The sequence below is a fragment of the Athene cunicularia genome (genome assembly GCF_003259725.1).
Source record: "Athene cunicularia isolate RWA chromosome 26 unlocalized genomic scaffold, athCun1 chr26_part1, whole genome shotgun sequence".
Classification (NCBI taxonomy): Eukaryota; Metazoa; Chordata; class Aves; order Strigiformes; family Strigidae; genus Athene; species Athene cunicularia.
Genome location: NW_020799136.1, coordinates 3,428,029 through 3,445,756, shown reverse-complemented (window position 1 = coordinate 3,445,756; position 17,728 = coordinate 3,428,029). Strand labels below are relative to the sequence as shown.

General features: G+C 38.9%; 1 protein-coding gene across 1 annotated transcript; it reads right to left on the bottom strand.

Annotated features, from left to right (window-relative positions):
- Positions 1 to 2: 2 nt before the first annotated feature.
- LOC113488807 (bile acid receptor-like) lies at positions 3 to 5,691 on the bottom strand (the record flags this gene model as incomplete). The annotated part of the gene is made up of 10 exons (XM_026864119.1): positions 5,601 to 5,691; positions 4,030 to 4,395; positions 3,681 to 3,821; positions 2,980 to 3,119; positions 2,786 to 2,890; positions 2,589 to 2,688; positions 1,362 to 1,490; positions 733 to 849; positions 209 to 322; positions 3 to 88 (listed from the first exon to the last, which is right to left on the bottom strand). Coding segments are annotated over exons 1-10 (1,389 nt in total), but the record flags the coding sequence as incomplete, so codon positions are not given.
- Positions 5,692 to 17,728: the final 12,037 nt, after the last annotated feature.

Here is a 17,728-nt window from a genome sequence, read left to right as displayed (position 1 = left end):
TGGTGGATCTTGGAGTACTTGTAGAGGATGCCCAGGAGCGGCTCCTGCAGCTCTTCCACATGCCGCTTGTTCCTCAGGAGCGGGCGGTCTGCGGGAGCGCGGCGGAGTGCAGTTAGTGCGCGGTCAGTGCGCGGGGCCGCAGCCGAGGGCGGCAGCGCCCGGGGAGAGGGAAAACCGGCGGTAACGCGTGAGGGCTGGCCCCGGTTACCTGAAAAAAACACCGTTGTTGCTACCAGCAGCGCGTACTCGGTCTCAGTCACGTTCAGTTCCCCCATGCTTCTGTAGAAGTAAAACAGTGCGGTAATAAACTCCTCGGTTATACCTTAAAAATGAAATAAAACAATCAGAATGTTATTTCAGTGCAGAATCTGGCACTGCCATTACAGATCATCTTTGTCCTGATCTTCTTACGGCTCCAGGCTGTTCCAGTGCATGAAATGGCAAACTCAGAAGCGTTAATTCCTGAAGCGTGGCAGCTGTGCTGTGGAGCTGTTGATACCTCGTGGCTCGAGGCCTTGCCCTAGGATACAAGCAAAGATGAAACACCACCGCTTCCCTCCCTAAGGATCTAATGACCCCGCATGCAGCCGAGCAGCTCGAGGGATGGGAGAGGAAGAGGAGGAGAGGTGAGACCGAGCCGTGGCCACACTGACAGTGTTGCTCGGTGTGATTAAGAACAGGGCCAGCAAAGCAAAAGATTCCCAGGCGTTTTGATTCTGAGGCCTCCATTACCTGTGGTAGTGGTGGAAGTTGGACTCTCTTCGTTGTGAGACATTTCCATGGAATAAATGTTTTTATCAAGGTTTTGAATGTGACAACATGTCTCATGATCTGAAAGCCTTATGTGACCTGGAATAAGACAGATGACAGTTCCCAGACAATCTTACTGTGACGTTAAATGTTTGTTTGCATCTGCTTTGCCGATATATACCTGAAAATGTGTGAATTTTTCCCAGATCCATGCAGGTAGAAAAAATTGCTCTTTTTGGCATTCAGCACCAAGTTCATTGGTTGCATTATTGTTGGTTAAAGTCTCTTGTGTTAAATTTGACACGATATATAATATGTCATTAATCTAGCTAATATTATTCATCCACCCCACAATTTCCATAAACACTCAAAAATGTTGCTCTTTGTTTGGAGCTAATGGGAGGAAAACAGATCAAATTAATTTTGTGGGGTTTTAATTTTTTTTTATATGCCTATTGAAGGTACACAGGCATTCCCAGTACTATTCTCAGTACCAGTATGCTTGAACAGGAAATGATTTGAGATTAAAGTGAATTAAAATAAATAGGAGTTGTTTCAAAATGGCAGAACCTCCTACTGGTGTTAATAGAAAGCTTGTTAGTCAAACTTACTTTCGCTGGTTGATGGCTGGCATTCACTAATTCTTTGGTTATATATTTGGGCTGAACGCAAGAACATTGCTTCAACTGTTGACCCTTTAAGCAGTGCAATCTGATCTTCACTAGCTAAGCTTTCAAATCCTGCAGAGAAAGATACGTGTCAAGAATCAAGGAAGGCTGTGGCTGCCTTTAAGCCCCTGACATGAATTGATAAAATGAATATTTTTAAGAAATACCTTTACTGGAAAGAAGGAGCCATAGTTAAAAGATCAGTGTACCAAAGACTATTGGGATCTTTCTCGCAGCTGTGCGGTTGTCAAGTGTCCGGTTAGAAGATTCACGGGAAGATACAAGTAAAAATTTTGGGACAAAGCAAGACTTTATCAAAAATTTCTTCCTAATCTCTGATTTATATCATGTGGCCTAATTCCTTATAAATTTTCTACATTGCTTAGTGACCGGATATTCTACTTTTTCATTGATATCTATCTTTATAAAAATTGTGTTCACATTTTGTTATCTGCATTTATGATTCAAGAGCAAAGGAGCTTTAATGATTCTTTTCTTAATCCTGATAAAAGCAGGATATGTAACATAAGAAAACAAACAGCTCATCCATTCTTTCAGATCTGTTCCACAGTAGTGCTAAATTACATCAAATATCTGCTTTAGACATGTTGGTTGACTTTTGTCAATAAGTTTTACAACTTAAAGAGTAACGAAAAAATGATCACCCTCCCTGTCCAATGTTATTTTGCCAACTTTACATTAAAATGCAGTGAATTTAATTGCATACTCCCTTTTTCTTTATTAGAAGAAAATATGAATAGGAGCACCTGGTTAGTCCCTTCTGTGCTGCTTTTTCCTTTGAAGGAACATCTGTTTTTTTCTTTGCTGATTATGATAAATTGCAGGCTGAACTGGATTTCAAAGAATGTGTTGAAATAGTAATTCACTCAGGATGGTATTCTGAATGCCATATACTTTCAGAAAATGTCTCTACTTGATGTCAGAAATGGGAAAGAAATCCAATCATAGCAAGCTTTCAAAGTGAATGCTTCTGACTTGTCGTCATGACAAGTAAATGGTAACCCTGATCATTAGAGTTGGAAAAAAAAAATAGTTGAATGAGAGTTTTCTTAAAGCCTCTATTTTTCTTGGGTTCATGCCATCACTATGGTTTCTGCATCTTAAAGAAGTCATGCTATTCTGTAATATTTCCCAGAGGCAGAAACTTACCTGGAAGTCTTTTTGTGAAATCCACCAACACTTGTACATGGACAACTGCTGTCTCAGAGAGACGGAGAAAACTTTCCTCAGGACTTGCAGTTTCTTGTAGCTGCATGAAAGAGGGTTTAGACATCTGACATAACCAAGAGACAGTGCTTAGGATAATAATAACTTAGCAATGCGAGCTGATTGTTCTGTATACGTACAAACTTCTTTGCTTCCTCAAGGGGAATTGTGTATTTTTGGTGTGCTGCTACAATGTGGTCAAGAAGCTGATGTTCCCCTGGAGTAAGTTCCATTTTCTCTGGGATCTGTTAAAAAATTAAACCAATTAAGTGACAATGACTTGGGGTGAAAATAAATTATAAAAAGAGGTATTTTAAATAGAAAAATAGCCCACTTTTCCAGATCTTGTTGTAGATGATACATGCTTACTATTCAGTCCCTCATCTTCCAGCTTTATGTTGCAAAGAAAACTGCTCTTCTGTTTTAAATTCTTCCTGAGTCGCTTTGACTTGCACTGTACTTCAGTCAGCAAACCTGTGAGGCGTGGATGTGTGTATCAATATGTATCTTTTCAAATAATTACAACTTGAAATAATCACTTTTATTGTAGATTACATGGTCGTGCATCACAGGAGCCACCGCCTATAAGGAACTACGTTTCCTAGAGAATATGGCAGTGTGTTTCCGTATCCACTAAAGGCTGCCTACGTTATCTTGCTTGTGGCTCTGTGATGTACAAGTGTGAGAATTTTTCATGAAAAGTTGTTGTGCAGTTTTTAATTATTTTTTTTTCCAAACACAAAAGCACATCTGATATGCTTACTGCTGTCCTGTCAAGGTTCAGGATATTTAGCTATCTCTTGTTAGTACTTCCTTTTTTTTCCTTGTAATGTCTCTTAAGAGATATTCCCAAGCGTGTGTGGTTTCTGCAGATGAAGGTGGTACAGGTGCTACAGACTCCAAAGTTAAATTTTCCTACAGCAAAATGAAGTTTAGACCAACACCATTTATCTCTAATGAGGAGAAGGGATTGACTTTGGAAAAGGTTTTATCTGAGTTGATTAGCGAAGTAGCCCGCGTGGAAGGAGCACTTACATTCTGCTAGCATTCCCACAGCTTTACACTTCTTCAGGCGGCATTCCTGACACTTCCTTCGCATGTACATGTCCATTTCGCAATGACCACCGTTCTTGCATCTATATACTGCATTTTTGGTTATGCTACGTCGAAAGAAGCCTACAGACAAGGACCAGGTTATGACTGAAGGAATCTAATGAGCTTTATTTCATAATGACTTAAGGAATTAATGTGTCTTGGGGGGGTGGGGGTGGGGGTGTGTGTTTGGGTTTTTTACAATGGAAACACCACCTTGATTTGAAATTTGCTTTTCAATGACTTTTATGTCTTGTTCTTTCTGACTAATATTAATCACTGTTTTCCTTACCTTTACAGCCTTCGCAGGTCAGCGCGTTGTAGTGATAGCCCGAGGCCTTGTCACCGCACACCACGCACAGCTCCTCCTGTCCCTTCAGTCTCAGAGAAGAGTGGTTTAATCTTGGCCGTTTTAATCCTTGGTAGCCACTGTCATCAATGTGGGGAGCCATGAAAGGGGGTTTGCTTAACTCACAGCTGCTGATGATGTACTGCCCGTCGCTGTACTGAGAGTCCGGGCCATATGCGCTGAATTGGGACTGAGAAGGCTGTGACTGTAATGCTGGAGGGGGAATCTGAACTGTTGAGTATTGGCAGTAAGGTGCAGTCTGAAAATCGGGGTCTTGCAGCTGATAGTTGATGTGCTCTGGTAAAACATCTAGATACAGAAGAAATTGAAATAAAAACCTGAAGAATATCTCAACATCTGCTCCTTGAAAGTTTTAAAATGTTTATAGACTGAATATATAATCATAAATATTAGAGGAACATATTTTCAGAAGGGTGGCCTGACACATACTTTTAAAATGTGCTACCTGTCACATTTTTAAGTAAAATCTTAGATCTAGTAAAAATATCTTGGTAACAGTTTGGGCAAATGTCATGTGGGTGCCACTGGATTCTTGTTACTGTGTAACTGAACATCACTTGACAACTGATAATATAGCTACCTTTAGATTTTACACTTAAGAATTGTTTTTATTAGTTTATTAATCCACATTACACAAGAATATTTTCCCATAAGTGAATTTGTTAGTGAGTGAAGTGTTTTGTTATTGATACATATTTCAGGCATAATTTTGAAAACATTGCACAACCAGAGTCTGAGAAAGATGGTCCAGAAATTATAGACTGGTAAAAATTTCTGTGGCTGGAGTCTTAAAGTTGAAACCCAGTAGAGTAAAAAGCAGAGGCTTGTTTTATTTAGTATTTTTCCACATATAATCCTTTATACTTATGAAATTTTATTTTAGCAAAATAAAGCAAAAAAAGGTTTGGAATTATGAAGAGAGTTTCTTCCTGCCTCTCTGTCTGTGGAGTTTTAATTTTATACAACCCCCCCTTGAATGTACACAGCTGTACTGAAGAAAGCTTGTGCAACATGCATCATATTTCATTCTTCCTTTGGGATTGTTCAAATCTGTAAAAACAAACTGGAAAGTTGGGGGGGTTAAGAAGTTTGGAAGTCTTTTTTCTTTTTAATGGGCTTTGGGTCCTGCTTTTAGTCATCCAGAATCAAATTAGTTATTGCAATTATATAAGATATAGAATAACCAATGTCTATTTATAATATATCTGGAATACTGTAATAAAACCTCTGTCTTCTTCAGGGAAGTCAAAGGGAGACAGCACCAGTAATGTTTATATGAAATGATCCGTCAGCATAACCGCACTGTGTACAAAATTCTGTATCAGCACATGCTAATATATTTCAATACACTGCCAGTATGAGCTTCATAGTCAAATGTGTCGCTTCTAAGAGCTTGTAAAGATAAACTAAAATGAAGAAAATAATGGGAATTCCCACAGATGTTCATTTTACTATAGTGCTTTTTCATAATAAAAAATTTTTGCTTTACTCACCATAGTACTGTATGGGCTCAGGAAGACAGTACCCATCAGGTACAGTGACAAAGGTATTTGCCATATTCTGCTCCCAGCTGCACTGTTTCATTCACTTTGCTATGTGATAGACTTTTAAAAAGGCAACCTAGAGAAATGGAAAAATAAGAGAAACATAGGCGAAAGAGTTGCTGGGTGGAATTGCTGGTGCTAAAACCAGGAAACTCCAGAATATCGAGCAGGTTGCAGATTATAAAAAGGTGTGTGTGAAGTCACATAATACTTTCAGTGAGGTTGCAAAACATTTGATTGTCCTAATAGTATGGATTCAGGATAAAGTCCATTCCTAAATTACCAAGTTATATTTAGAACTGGTTTGCTCTGAATTTTACACAAAACAATGTGGGGGAAATCACATTAATCCTTGGTAAATTCTTTAGTTCAGGAAGAGGTTAAAAGGAGCTTCACTGGATAGAAAAAACTTGCTTTCAGAATGAGTTAGGGCATCTGCAATAATGTGGATATGGTGGATGATCTGTTTCTGCACCAAAATGGGGGTTTACTGAATTTGTTTCATTCACTTTTTATGCAAATTTGAAGTAAATACAGGGAAATAGCCTGGAAAGGCCAGCATAGAATATCTCTTCTTCCCCATGTAAATACTCTTCTATGCAGTAGAAGTATCTTTGTCTCACTGCCCAATTTACATTGGGTTCCAAATACAAGAGCCTGTATTCCTTTAAGAGTATAAAGCACCCTGTGAAGACATAAAAAAAAAAAAAAAATCATATAGGATATTGCCCTCTAGAGAGCTTTTCTCTGTCCCTTGATCATTGAAGGACCTGAACTCCTGGTTGGCTGCTTTGATGCACCATGACAAAGTGTGCTGAGAGCTTGCAGTGACACAGTTGGTGAAGAATAGCTGTTGCTTTTTGAGTTCAAAACTTACCTTATTTTTTAGTAATTTAACTTCATAGCAATGTTCTGAAGAAGTGTGTTCTAAAAATTCTTACAAGAGTTTTAGAAAAAAAAAAAAGCGATCTGGACACTAGCACGGGCTGGGTTTGAGTTTACGTACATGTGTAGACAATCTCTGGTATTGTTTAGCAATTGGGCCGTAATGGAGTAGCCACTAGAGAAGCATGTAGGAAATATTTTCCTTGTCCCTCTGCATCTGCGGAATGTGTAAGAGTGGCACTGGTTAAAAGTATGTTGTATCTCATGCTCACCAATCACGGATTTTACAAGACAATTTGCCCGTGAACTGTTCATAGGCTTTCCCCAGGCAGACGGGAAGGACAGAAAAGGTGAAAAAGACAAGTAAGGATTTGGAAAGTGTAGCAAATCAAACTCCGATGGGTGCAATGGGATTCTCTGTCTATGCCTCTTGCAAAATTTACAGCAAATTTGGTTTAAAGATCTCCCTTGAAAGACTTGCATGTTGGGTTTTGTGCAATACCTGTACCTAGCTAGAGCTGAGAAAATGAATCTGTCATTTCAGGGAGTCTGTACTGAAGTCACGTCTTGAAAGACATGCATCCCTTCCCCCAAAACTGGATGTATCTTTGGAACTGAACACTTTCTCTTATGTTGTCAGCAGAAGGTGAAAAGATGCAGTGAGGCTGTTTTTTTTTTTTTTTTTTTTTTTGTTATCTCTTCTAGTAAATATTTGTTTGAGAGAGAAATGACTCACTGAATCATGAGGTCCTTATCAGTTAGATCAATTTGGCCTGGGCAAAGTCTACATTTTTCCCCAAAAATGTGTATTTGCTGAAGAAATGTGTTTCTAGATTCCAGTAGTTTCTTTAAATAAAAATAATAAAAGAATAGTAGCTAAAATAAAATTACACTGATCCAGTCTGACAAAAATGTTGTAATGGGAGTATAAAGTATCAAATGCCAGGAGGTCAGCCGATTAAACATTCTAAATCTTGGAATCACACTTTCATTAGGCAAAGTTTCCTCAACTAGGTATTATATGAGAATGGATTTGAAGATTTAGTCTTTCTTACTGATTTTTATGGCTAATAAAAGTTATCGGTTGCAACCACAGAATTCCCAGCTTAGAATGCGACTTTGTAAACTGAAATTCTTAAATTAAGAATGTACAATCGTATTAGTAGTAAAACGGGCAGTTATTTGAGGAATCCTATGCTGTCTTGAAATGAGACTTAATGGTCATGAATGTGAACTGTTTGATTTTCTGACACTTGAGCATTTAGTGTTAACAAGCTTGTTCTTCGGATATGAAATAGCATTGGGCTTTTTAAAGCAGAAAATATGAGGAACCTGATTTCTTTAAATTCTCAACAACTTAATTTTCTAGGACAGGAAATTTTTGATTATTTTTAAGAGTGACTGTCACAGTCATGTGTTACAACCTTTGCCTCACCCTTTATATACGAGTCAGTCAGCAGTAGGGAAGCCTCCTCCAAACTTCAGGAGTCGCTGAGATTTCCTGATGCATTATATGCTGGTCTCTCACAAGTTCAGTAGCCATCCCTAATCTCCGACACCTCATGGGAGTGAGCCATGACCTAAAGGACGCTTCTTCAGACCACACATACATTCATTAACCCTTGGCCACGCAGGCAACTAAATTCTGCATGCGCACAAAGCTTAGTCACCCCCTGTGAAGCTGTGGTATCCTTTACAGGATGCAGCACACATGCCCAATTCTAATTTTCAAAACACAGTAACTTGGACAAAGCTGAAATAAGATTGGAGTAAGAGCCTTGGGGTGTTTGGGGTCCTTAGCATAAAGGTCCTTAGCCTAAAAAGTGGAAATAACTAAAAACAAAGGAAGGTGAATTTATTAGGGTTAGAATCACAAGCATTTCACAGAATCACAAGCAGTAACACAGTTAGGATGAAAGTTTTTAGTCCTTAGTCAGACCTGAAAGAAAATGTAATCTGCATAAAGGCACATGCTGTCCCTGCTTTTCATTCTTCTCAGTTACTCCTGAGGTGCTGTTTCTACTGGGTATTTTCATGTGTGAAATCCTGATCACTGTGGGTGGCGGCTGTGTTTGTTTTTAATTTTAAAAGCCTCTAAAAGTGGGACTTTTTAATATTTTTTTTTCAGAAGATGTGACAGACTCTCAGTTGCTTAAGCACATTTGAAAACATTTCACTTTTACAGGCTTAGTTTTGACAGTAAGCAGTCTTCTGAACTAATTACATTCAATATAAACTGAAATGTGTGTTGATTCAAGGGGTCGGTTATCCATCTAATGCAGAAATGCAGTAACATTCAGTTATTAGTCCTAACTGAAAGACTTTGCACTTCATCAAAGATGGAAGACATTAAAGGGAAAAAAAAAGCTGTTAGTTGATAAGTTGAATCACAAACCAGTCAACAGAATGTACACATTCTGACTAGAACACATACTGTACATCTATTTATTGTTATTTATGGTGAAAGATATTTTTATTGCTATAAAGTACCATATCATAAAGTAATGTATCATCGACTTATATTGTCAAATTTATTAAGAAGCAAAACATACTTGTTCAAGAGGCTCCAGGGAGCTCTTTAAGAGGTGTGTATTGACAGCACTTTAACTGCTATCATAAATATTTTGACAATTGAGTCATAGGGAAATTTCTTGTTTACAGGGAATTTTAGGAACTGAAGCTAAAGGTCTACAACATTTATTTAACACACCTTGTGGCATGTTACATATCATGTCGTGTAACTAGATAGCACATTTCAATCTCAGTGTTAACCGATGTACTTTTTTATTCTTTTTTAATTTGTGAAATTTAAACTGAAAATTGGGAAAAAAAAATAAGGGAGCACAATCAGTGGCAACTGTGTGCAATGCCAGGTGATATATGCAGTTTCACTTAAACAATTCAGTAATCACTGATTACCGTAATTAAAGAATGATTTTGCAGGGGAAGTTGTAGGATCACCTGATTGATCCTATATGCAACTTATATGCATTATTAAGGTTTTAGCTGTTTCCTCTGGTTTTAATGTGCCAAGAAGCTCCCCAAAGCTGCTGTTTGAAGAAATCCCCGTTCGCATTAAAAGTGTTCCGTCATTGTCATATAATAACCGTAATAGGAATTGGCTTATTTCACGAATGGACTGTACTGCAATTATCTTGAAATCTTCCTTTGGAATTTTTAGCCCATGAATAATTATTTCAAAGGTACCATTTTTATACACTGTAAAATAAGAGGTTAGAGGTTGTTTGAAATTTACAGTTTTCCAGGTACTCTGGGGAAGGGAGACAAATAATTTAATTTAAGTCATTTTACTTCACTCTCTATGTCAAATGAAGTACTGTTGAAACGAATTCTTGGCAGTAGGATACCAAATTTGAAAGTGCATGTTTTCTATTTTCATTTAGTCAGCCATTTAAAAAAAATTAAAAGGAAGAAGAAGAAGAAGAAGAAAAAAGCCCAATGCCTGAAATATTTTCACATGGCAAATTGATTTATGGCTGGAGCAACAGTTTATAATCCCAGAGCATTCAGAGAAGTAAATGAAATACTTACAGTAGTTCCAGAGAGTTTCTTGCTTCCAGAGCTGAGTCCGCTGGGCTGCTGCGCTGATCCTAGCTCTGAGTCCAGCTGGAGCAAACTGGGCCTTTTCCCTATTTATCAGTTTCTGTGCATACACCAGGCTCCAGACACTCCGCAGAGCAATGCTACGGCTCTGAGACACAAACTTCCCACACAGCTTTTTCTGGGGTCGAAGCAAGGGCAGCTGCAAGTCCACATAAATCAAATAATAACTGGGTCATCAGGGACAGAGGCCATGGGGACCCTCACGTCACTGTTTCCCAGAGTTCTCCCTGTCTGATTACTAAATATTCTGCTTTCTTGGTAGAATTTAAAAATTCTCCCATTTTGGTTGCTTAACATTGACATGTCTGAGTGTTAATGGATCATGTTCATTTCCTGTGCAGAGAAAGATCACAATAGTATTATTTGGAGATATTTACATGACACAATAGTTGTCTTTGGAGACACTTGGTCTGGCCAGTATCTCCCAACACAAGCCACTTACCTTGTTGTCCCCATTCTAACTTTGCCGTGGATGTGTTGACGTAGCACACACAGGGCTCGTGCGTGTCCCCATAACAGACAATGATTGTTAGCGATTTTTGTTGCAAAATTTTATTCTTAAAACCACAAGTATTACAATTATTAATAATTTCTAAGAAATTAATCATTACAATTTGAGGTTTTAATAATTTCCTAGATACAGGATATGATTGTTTGGATAGGGCATTTTTTCCTGTTAGGTATCATGTCATTACACTTGCTCCCTAAGAGGATGCACAGCAGGCTGCAAACATGTCACTCCAGGAGGAGGTCACTTTTCTTCAGTGCAAGAGAAATTCTCAATTTACCTCAGGAAGAGCTGGTTTTGTTGTATACTTCATGGAATTAGATGGCAAAGGGAAAAACTTATTTCCTGTTGGTTAGCTTACTGCAAAGTCACTTAAAATAGTCTTTAGGGACAATAAGTTTTCACAGATCTGCGGCACAATACACAGCAAACTGACAATGCCCTTCAAAGGAGAGTTCTATTTGTATTCCGTAGGCTCCAGAGAAGAGCATGGTAGTTATTTCCATGTAGTCTGGCAGCGTTTAGGAATCTGTTAGTCTTTGGAGGTGGAATGGTTGAGTCTGTCTTTCAAGAACAAAAAAGACTGACACACAGATGTTACCTGAGCATCTTACAGGGCCTTCAAATGCGCTGCAGTGATAAGGTGTGATGACAGAGGGCTGGAATGTACAGAGTATGCAGAAGAAACAAATATAATGAACTTGTAAGTTTAATTATAATCAGTATTTGTCTTTCTGGTAAAAGCAGCCTTATACAGCAACTTACGAAGATGTCAAAAAACCTTCAGTGGTAAAAAGAATTTACAATTGTTAGAACTAAGAATTTTTTCATAGCAGTAACTCTTTCACCTATACCATTGGCTTTTTCATCCAGCTTTTCAGCCTTTCTCATGAAAGTTGGAAAAACAAGCAGAGGTTTGTGAAATATTGCCTTTATGTTTTAAATACTGCTCAGGTTTTCTTAGTGCTTTTTCTCAAAGAAGATACCTTACTGGTAAGCTGTTCATATGTACCTGGGGGACATGGCTATTTAAAGCCTATTGACTTCAGGAAAACTAAGTCTGAAGCCCAGGGTTTTTAGAAGGTACCTAATCCCCATTCTGTTCAGTGTTATAAAACCTAGAGGGTTCAAAGTAAATTCAATTTCTAAAATAAGTATATAAGAAACTAAAACTTAGTTGTAGTAGAAATTAACTGCAGTGCCACATTAAATATGAGCCTGTTAAATATTAAATATGAGTTGGAGCCTACTCCAACCCACTTGCTATCTTCATAGCTGTGGTAATAAAACTATTTTTCATAGTCATGCAGTGTTTCAGACCAGGTGGCTGGTCCATGTTAAATACATATATTTACATTATTTTAACAGATCATTGCTATTCAAAGCTTAATGTGACAATAAAAATGGGAGACCTGACAGCCCACTTAAGTCACATAAAGAACTGCTGCAAATAAGAGGAAAATAAACTGTTTTCCAAGCTTGTAAAGAATCAAGGAATAAAAATCTTATTTAGGAATAAGAAAGATTTAAATTAGATATAGAGAAAGCAATTACGGTGGTAAAAGTAGCACTGAAATAAGTTGCCTGTACAATCTTCATCACTATATGTTTTGAAGATCAGTTTGAGCAACCTCATATAACTTATAAATTGTTCTCTGAGTTATTTTGATCTGTAAAGGACGAGAAAGGACTTCTGAGATTCTTCCAGGTCTGTTTTCTGTTATTTTTCCTTACATATGTCAATTTTGTAAAACACTGATAAAGCCTCTGACCAGTAACATGGTGAGTGCCATTCTAATGGGCAAAGGAAATAATCACGTATTTCAAGAATGCTTTACTAGAGGTGAGGAAACAAAACGTTACTCATAGATACAGCCTGAAAATATGAGCTGAACAAGTTTGTGTCATAAGCCAATTTCTAGGAGTGCCACTGAAGTGGAGAATAAGGGACATGCGTGTTTTCCACGGAAAATGATCAGATCTAATGACATCAATGTGACCTGAACACCTGCTTTTGCAGCCTCACTTCCATCATTAGTGTAAACTGTGAGCTTGTGTGCAACCTAATCTACGCAGAATGTCTGCCTTTATGCAGTTAGGTCTAAGAATGCGATGAGTGCTGAAACTGCAGATCACGAAGGAGCTTCCCTAGACAGATACCTGTTGAGAGAATTAATTTGCAAGCTAAGCAGAATTCTTTGTTCGTCTGAACTAGAGCTTCTAGATCTCTGTAGTTTGTTCGGTATCCAAATAGTTAAAGGAAATCATATCTACTCCAGCTGGATCTTCTCTACATAACTGACCCGTTTGGCTTGATCTGGTATTGGATTGTTTACGTAACTTCAGTAATTAACCACTATCAGCCTCATTAATGAAACATAAACCACCTCTTCTGCTCATTTATAAAGCATTTGTCAAACAAAACTTAAACAAAGGGCAGAATCTCAGCAAAGTAACAGTCCTTCAAAAGCTACTGAGACTCTGACTACAAGTCATTATGGTCACTGTTGTTGTTTTTCAGTAAAAATGAAACAGAAGTGATGGCATTGTCTATTGCTTTTGGCTTGCTTTTCACAAAAACATCTGAGATCTGTCACATGAGGGCAATGATGCCTGGACAACTATTTTGGCCATTTCAGTACAAAATACTGATGTTCCAGCTCATTACTGTAAATCATTAAACGATGAAAGCAAGAGTCAAATACTAAACAATTAGGAACCTTTGGAAAACTAATTGCTAATTACAGTAATCATTGTTATATGTGAGTTAAAGGTTGTATTGAAATACAGATTATTTCATTATAGGATTAAGTCTTTCCTGTTCGTAAACTGTTCTGAACAATATTAAAGAAAGTTGAGTATTAACAACACAGTTTATGTATTAAAATGATCTAACTTAATCTTTACCTATTTTTGTTTTAGGGAAATGCAGTGTTTTAGAGGCATAAAATACATGGGCAGACAAATACATGCCCAATGTTTTGTGTTCGGAGAGCTACTTGGATTTAAAATTTGTTAAGGAACTCATGAAAAAAAATCTCAAGCTTTCGATTATTTATTAATCTTCAAAAGATGCAGTGGTTCTGGTACTGTTAGAATTTTCTGCATGGCGTGGATGAGCCTAAACCCTGGGTGAGAAACGGCACAAGACCTCACAGGTGAAACTTGGCTAGTTCCACTGTCCATTTGCTTACAGGCTTTTCACAGATCTGGAAGAGCTTCAACACATGTTGAATTTTAATACAAGAGCCAAACTGCTTTAAAACTTACTTGAAAATCTCAAGGCAGCCTACAAAATGTTCCTGTTTCTTCTGTGCATTCTCTTAAGCTTGGTACGCAGGGTAGTCTCGCTGCCTCAAGGCAGAGTAAGTGCCGATGAGCCCATCCATTCAACACTGACAAAGTGTAGGGGTGTCCTTTACAGCTCCACCTTTCCATACTCTGTGCCAAACCTATGTGTTTCCCCTTGGCAGGAAGACCAAGATTTGTCAATAAAATGCTCCAGTGCAGCAGTATTCAGCAAAGCACAATGTGGAAGAAAGCACAGATATCAACTGGAGCTTGATTAAAATCTCCTGCAATGATCTCAGAACTGATCGTTCATAGAGAATACTTTTAACTTTAAGCACTGAGATTCTTAAATAACTCTACTTCTCTGTAGGTACACCAGAGAGAAGCCAAGTCCTGGGCATGATTTCCATAAAGCAGAATATCTCGACACTCTGTTTTAAGCATTATAAAATAATTATTGAGGAATCCCTTGGTCAGCATTTTATGAGCAGTGGAGCCTTCCTGCTGAGAGACTGAAATAGCTGGATATACCCATTCATCAGTGATAATGTTTTCCCTTTTTTCAGCCTGGATTCCATCTTAAGGACATTTGGTTTAATACTAAAAAGAATATTAGGCTCATAAATGTGAGTGCTGTGGTGCAGTGATTGACTCTTCAAGATTTATCAAAGCAGGATAATTAAGATGAACAATAAGGCTGAGTTTCTTGGTTTCTTTGTCACATAACAACTCAGTTTTGTGCAACAGTAATTCACCTTGAAGTATAGGCTGGGGCGTGCAAGAAGAGGATTTACTTGGCCTCCTGGTCTGTGAGTCTCTGTGCTGCACATTTTGTTGAGGGCAATACCAGTGAAACTCTGACAGTAGCTGATGCTTGTGTTAACACCATGACTCAATTTTACAAGTAAGCAGTGAAAAGGTGCTGGGGTGTGTCGTGAGAGAGGGGTCCGTTTTGCTTTTTAAACAGGCTGTAGCTGCTGAAATATTTGGCTGTTAGACACCACGTTTTTCAAGGAAGGACGTGCAGTGGAAATGAGAAATGTCACATTCAGATTTTGAAAAGCGCGTCTGCTGCGTTAGTATGTGAGACTTGTGCTCTCAGAGACTCAGCCAAAATTTTTCAAACCATGCTGACCGCACTTAGGATTAGCATGGTTTTACCCAAAACCCAAGAATTACCCTAGAAATTTGCTCTTTTATCTACTTTATCTATTTCCAGCACTTAGATGCCACTCAGTCTGTCACACATGTTGCCGTTTCCTACGGGTCAGTGCCTCTGCATTAATATCCATCACCTACTCCACTGCCAGTTTCTGTTGAGTTAGGGGCATCACCTGGTGCCCAGTGATTTGACATCCTCAGTACCGATGCCTGATCACATCCCAGGTTTACAGACGCTATGTTGTGCTCAGGGTTCTGTGCTGTGTTACCAATCTCTGATTATTTTTTCTGTGTTTTTAGTCTGTCTAGATTTCTCTGCTCTTTGATTTTCCTACTGTGAGCAAGAACCTCCTCAGCTGTACTCAGAAATGCTATGTATTTATTTCATCACAGAAATACTATTTATGATTTGTCAAAGATGGCCTAGAAATGGTTTTGGTTCTGTAGCAGTTTTGCTCTTTTGGAGTGCCTCAGTATGCTTCTATCTAGCCTATACTTTTCCTGCTAGAACAAATCCATGTTCTGTTTGACAAAATACAGCCATGTGGTTAAGAGTTATTAAAAGCATTAAAGCATTAACCTCTTGTAACCTCATTTTTCACTTTGTACACATACATAAGTGTTTAATCGAATTGAAGTTAAACACTAAAAAGTTTGAGAGGCCAAATTTATACATTCTCTTTAGTTTATACAGAATTGATGTGATAAGCCAAAGGAATTATAAGACACCACTACTCAGAAAATGCTCATCCGTTGACTTGTTTAAGCTCTCTTGCTACATACTAGAAGTTTTGGTGACAAGCATTCCCAGCATTTAAATCAAGGAGCTTTGTCCTACTGGGATCCGATCTGTGTCCTGGCGCCACACTAGCTTATTCTACTGTCCTTTGGAAGTTGAACAAATGATCCTGTGTCAAAAGATCTGCTGAAGAGGGGGTGAGTCGCATCCTTGAGTGAGAACACAAGACTGAGCGCCGTGTGGCAGCAGTACCATAGACTCCCATCTTCTCATTCTGCAGTTTTATGTCAAGCAGGCAGAATGCCAGAGGGACTGCACTGATTATGAAATGAGGGTCTGATGTAGTAGTGCTGGCCCTTGCCTCCCTTGCTTGTCTCTCCTTGGCATGAAAGGCCAGGATGTCATCTCTGAAGCTGGGGAAGGGTGAGTATTAAATCATAAGTATAAATGCAAGGAACAGATCAGGCCAGAGATTCACATGTACAATCCAGGTGCAGCTTCCACTGAGGTGTAATGTCCCTGCACAAACTGCACAGCTTGTTCCTTGAGCTGGCTTCCCAGTAGATGTGAATTGGAATTCCCAGTGCTGCAGTTCTCACCAAGTGCCTCCCTGCTGCAAAGCTGAATTAAGCAAAACCTTAGAGATTGCACGTTTGATGTGACAGAACTTCCTGATGTTGAATAAGGTGAAAAGCAGAAAGATATGGAAGTGGACACATATATTATTCCATGTGGTTATACCAGGCTACTCCTGTGTGGCTGCTCAAGGCTCTGCAGAAATTCGTGGACTGGCAGAGGCTGTTAAAGGCAGCCACAGAGTTGGGAGTGTAAGAGAAGAAGCAGCAGTTGGTGCTGAACTGCACGGGTGGGGTCATCCAAGGGGAACACAGTGGGAACAGACAGTGGGATGGGGGAAACAAAACTGACTACAACTTGGGGATGTCTCGTCTGTCTTGGACACGGCAACCTTTTGCCAGCTTGTTCCATAACTAGAACGGTAAACACAGTATTTGTCAGTTTTCCAGATGTTCATGAATCACCCATTATGAAAAAGGGGTTCTGATGACGAGTTGTCTTAACTTTTTAGTATTCCCTAATAAGAGGAAAATCAAGGAGGGACCAGGAAGTAAAACATGCTGTAAGGCACGGCCTAGACCTTCAGTTGCACGTTACTGTAAAGCAGCATTACATTTCCCAGATTTGCCAACTATCTCTCATACTTTGCTACTGAATCTGATCCTGATTAAATACCCCAAATGCAGCTGCTTACTCCATTCTCCTCTGGACTGTATGAATGTTTTGAAATCGTTGCTCATATAAAATTATCTTATTCAGCACTTCTGCACTAGGCTTGATTATCCTGGGGATCATAAAGAAACTTTTATCTGATAAAGCATCCTCGATTTTATTACGGGTCTGTCTGAATGGGGATTTAAACTTGAAACTTGACTCAAGTCAAAGGGACTCCTAGGAAAACATTACTGTTGAAAACATTATTAATAAAGTTGGTAGTATTAAATTAAAAAGTTGTGGGGCACAAAGTTAAGGAAAGCAACAAGGACATGACAGATCACCAACAGTAGCTTTAGTGAGCAAATAAATATCAAAGCAGCAAGTCAGCATTGCGAGGCTTGTTATTTTAACTTGAGTAGAGGATGTTTACCGTTAAAAGGGACAAACAAGAGTATTAGATAAGATGACAGCTCAACAGATCTCAGCCCGGAATTTATCGCGCGCTGTTTACGGGAGCATTTAACGAGATAACCGGAGCCCCCCGGGTCAAGGATTCGCGGCCTTCTGCAAACAGCCGCCGCGGCGCGGAGCAGCGATCGCCCGCTCGCAGCGGAGGCTCCGCCTGGCGGCTCCGCC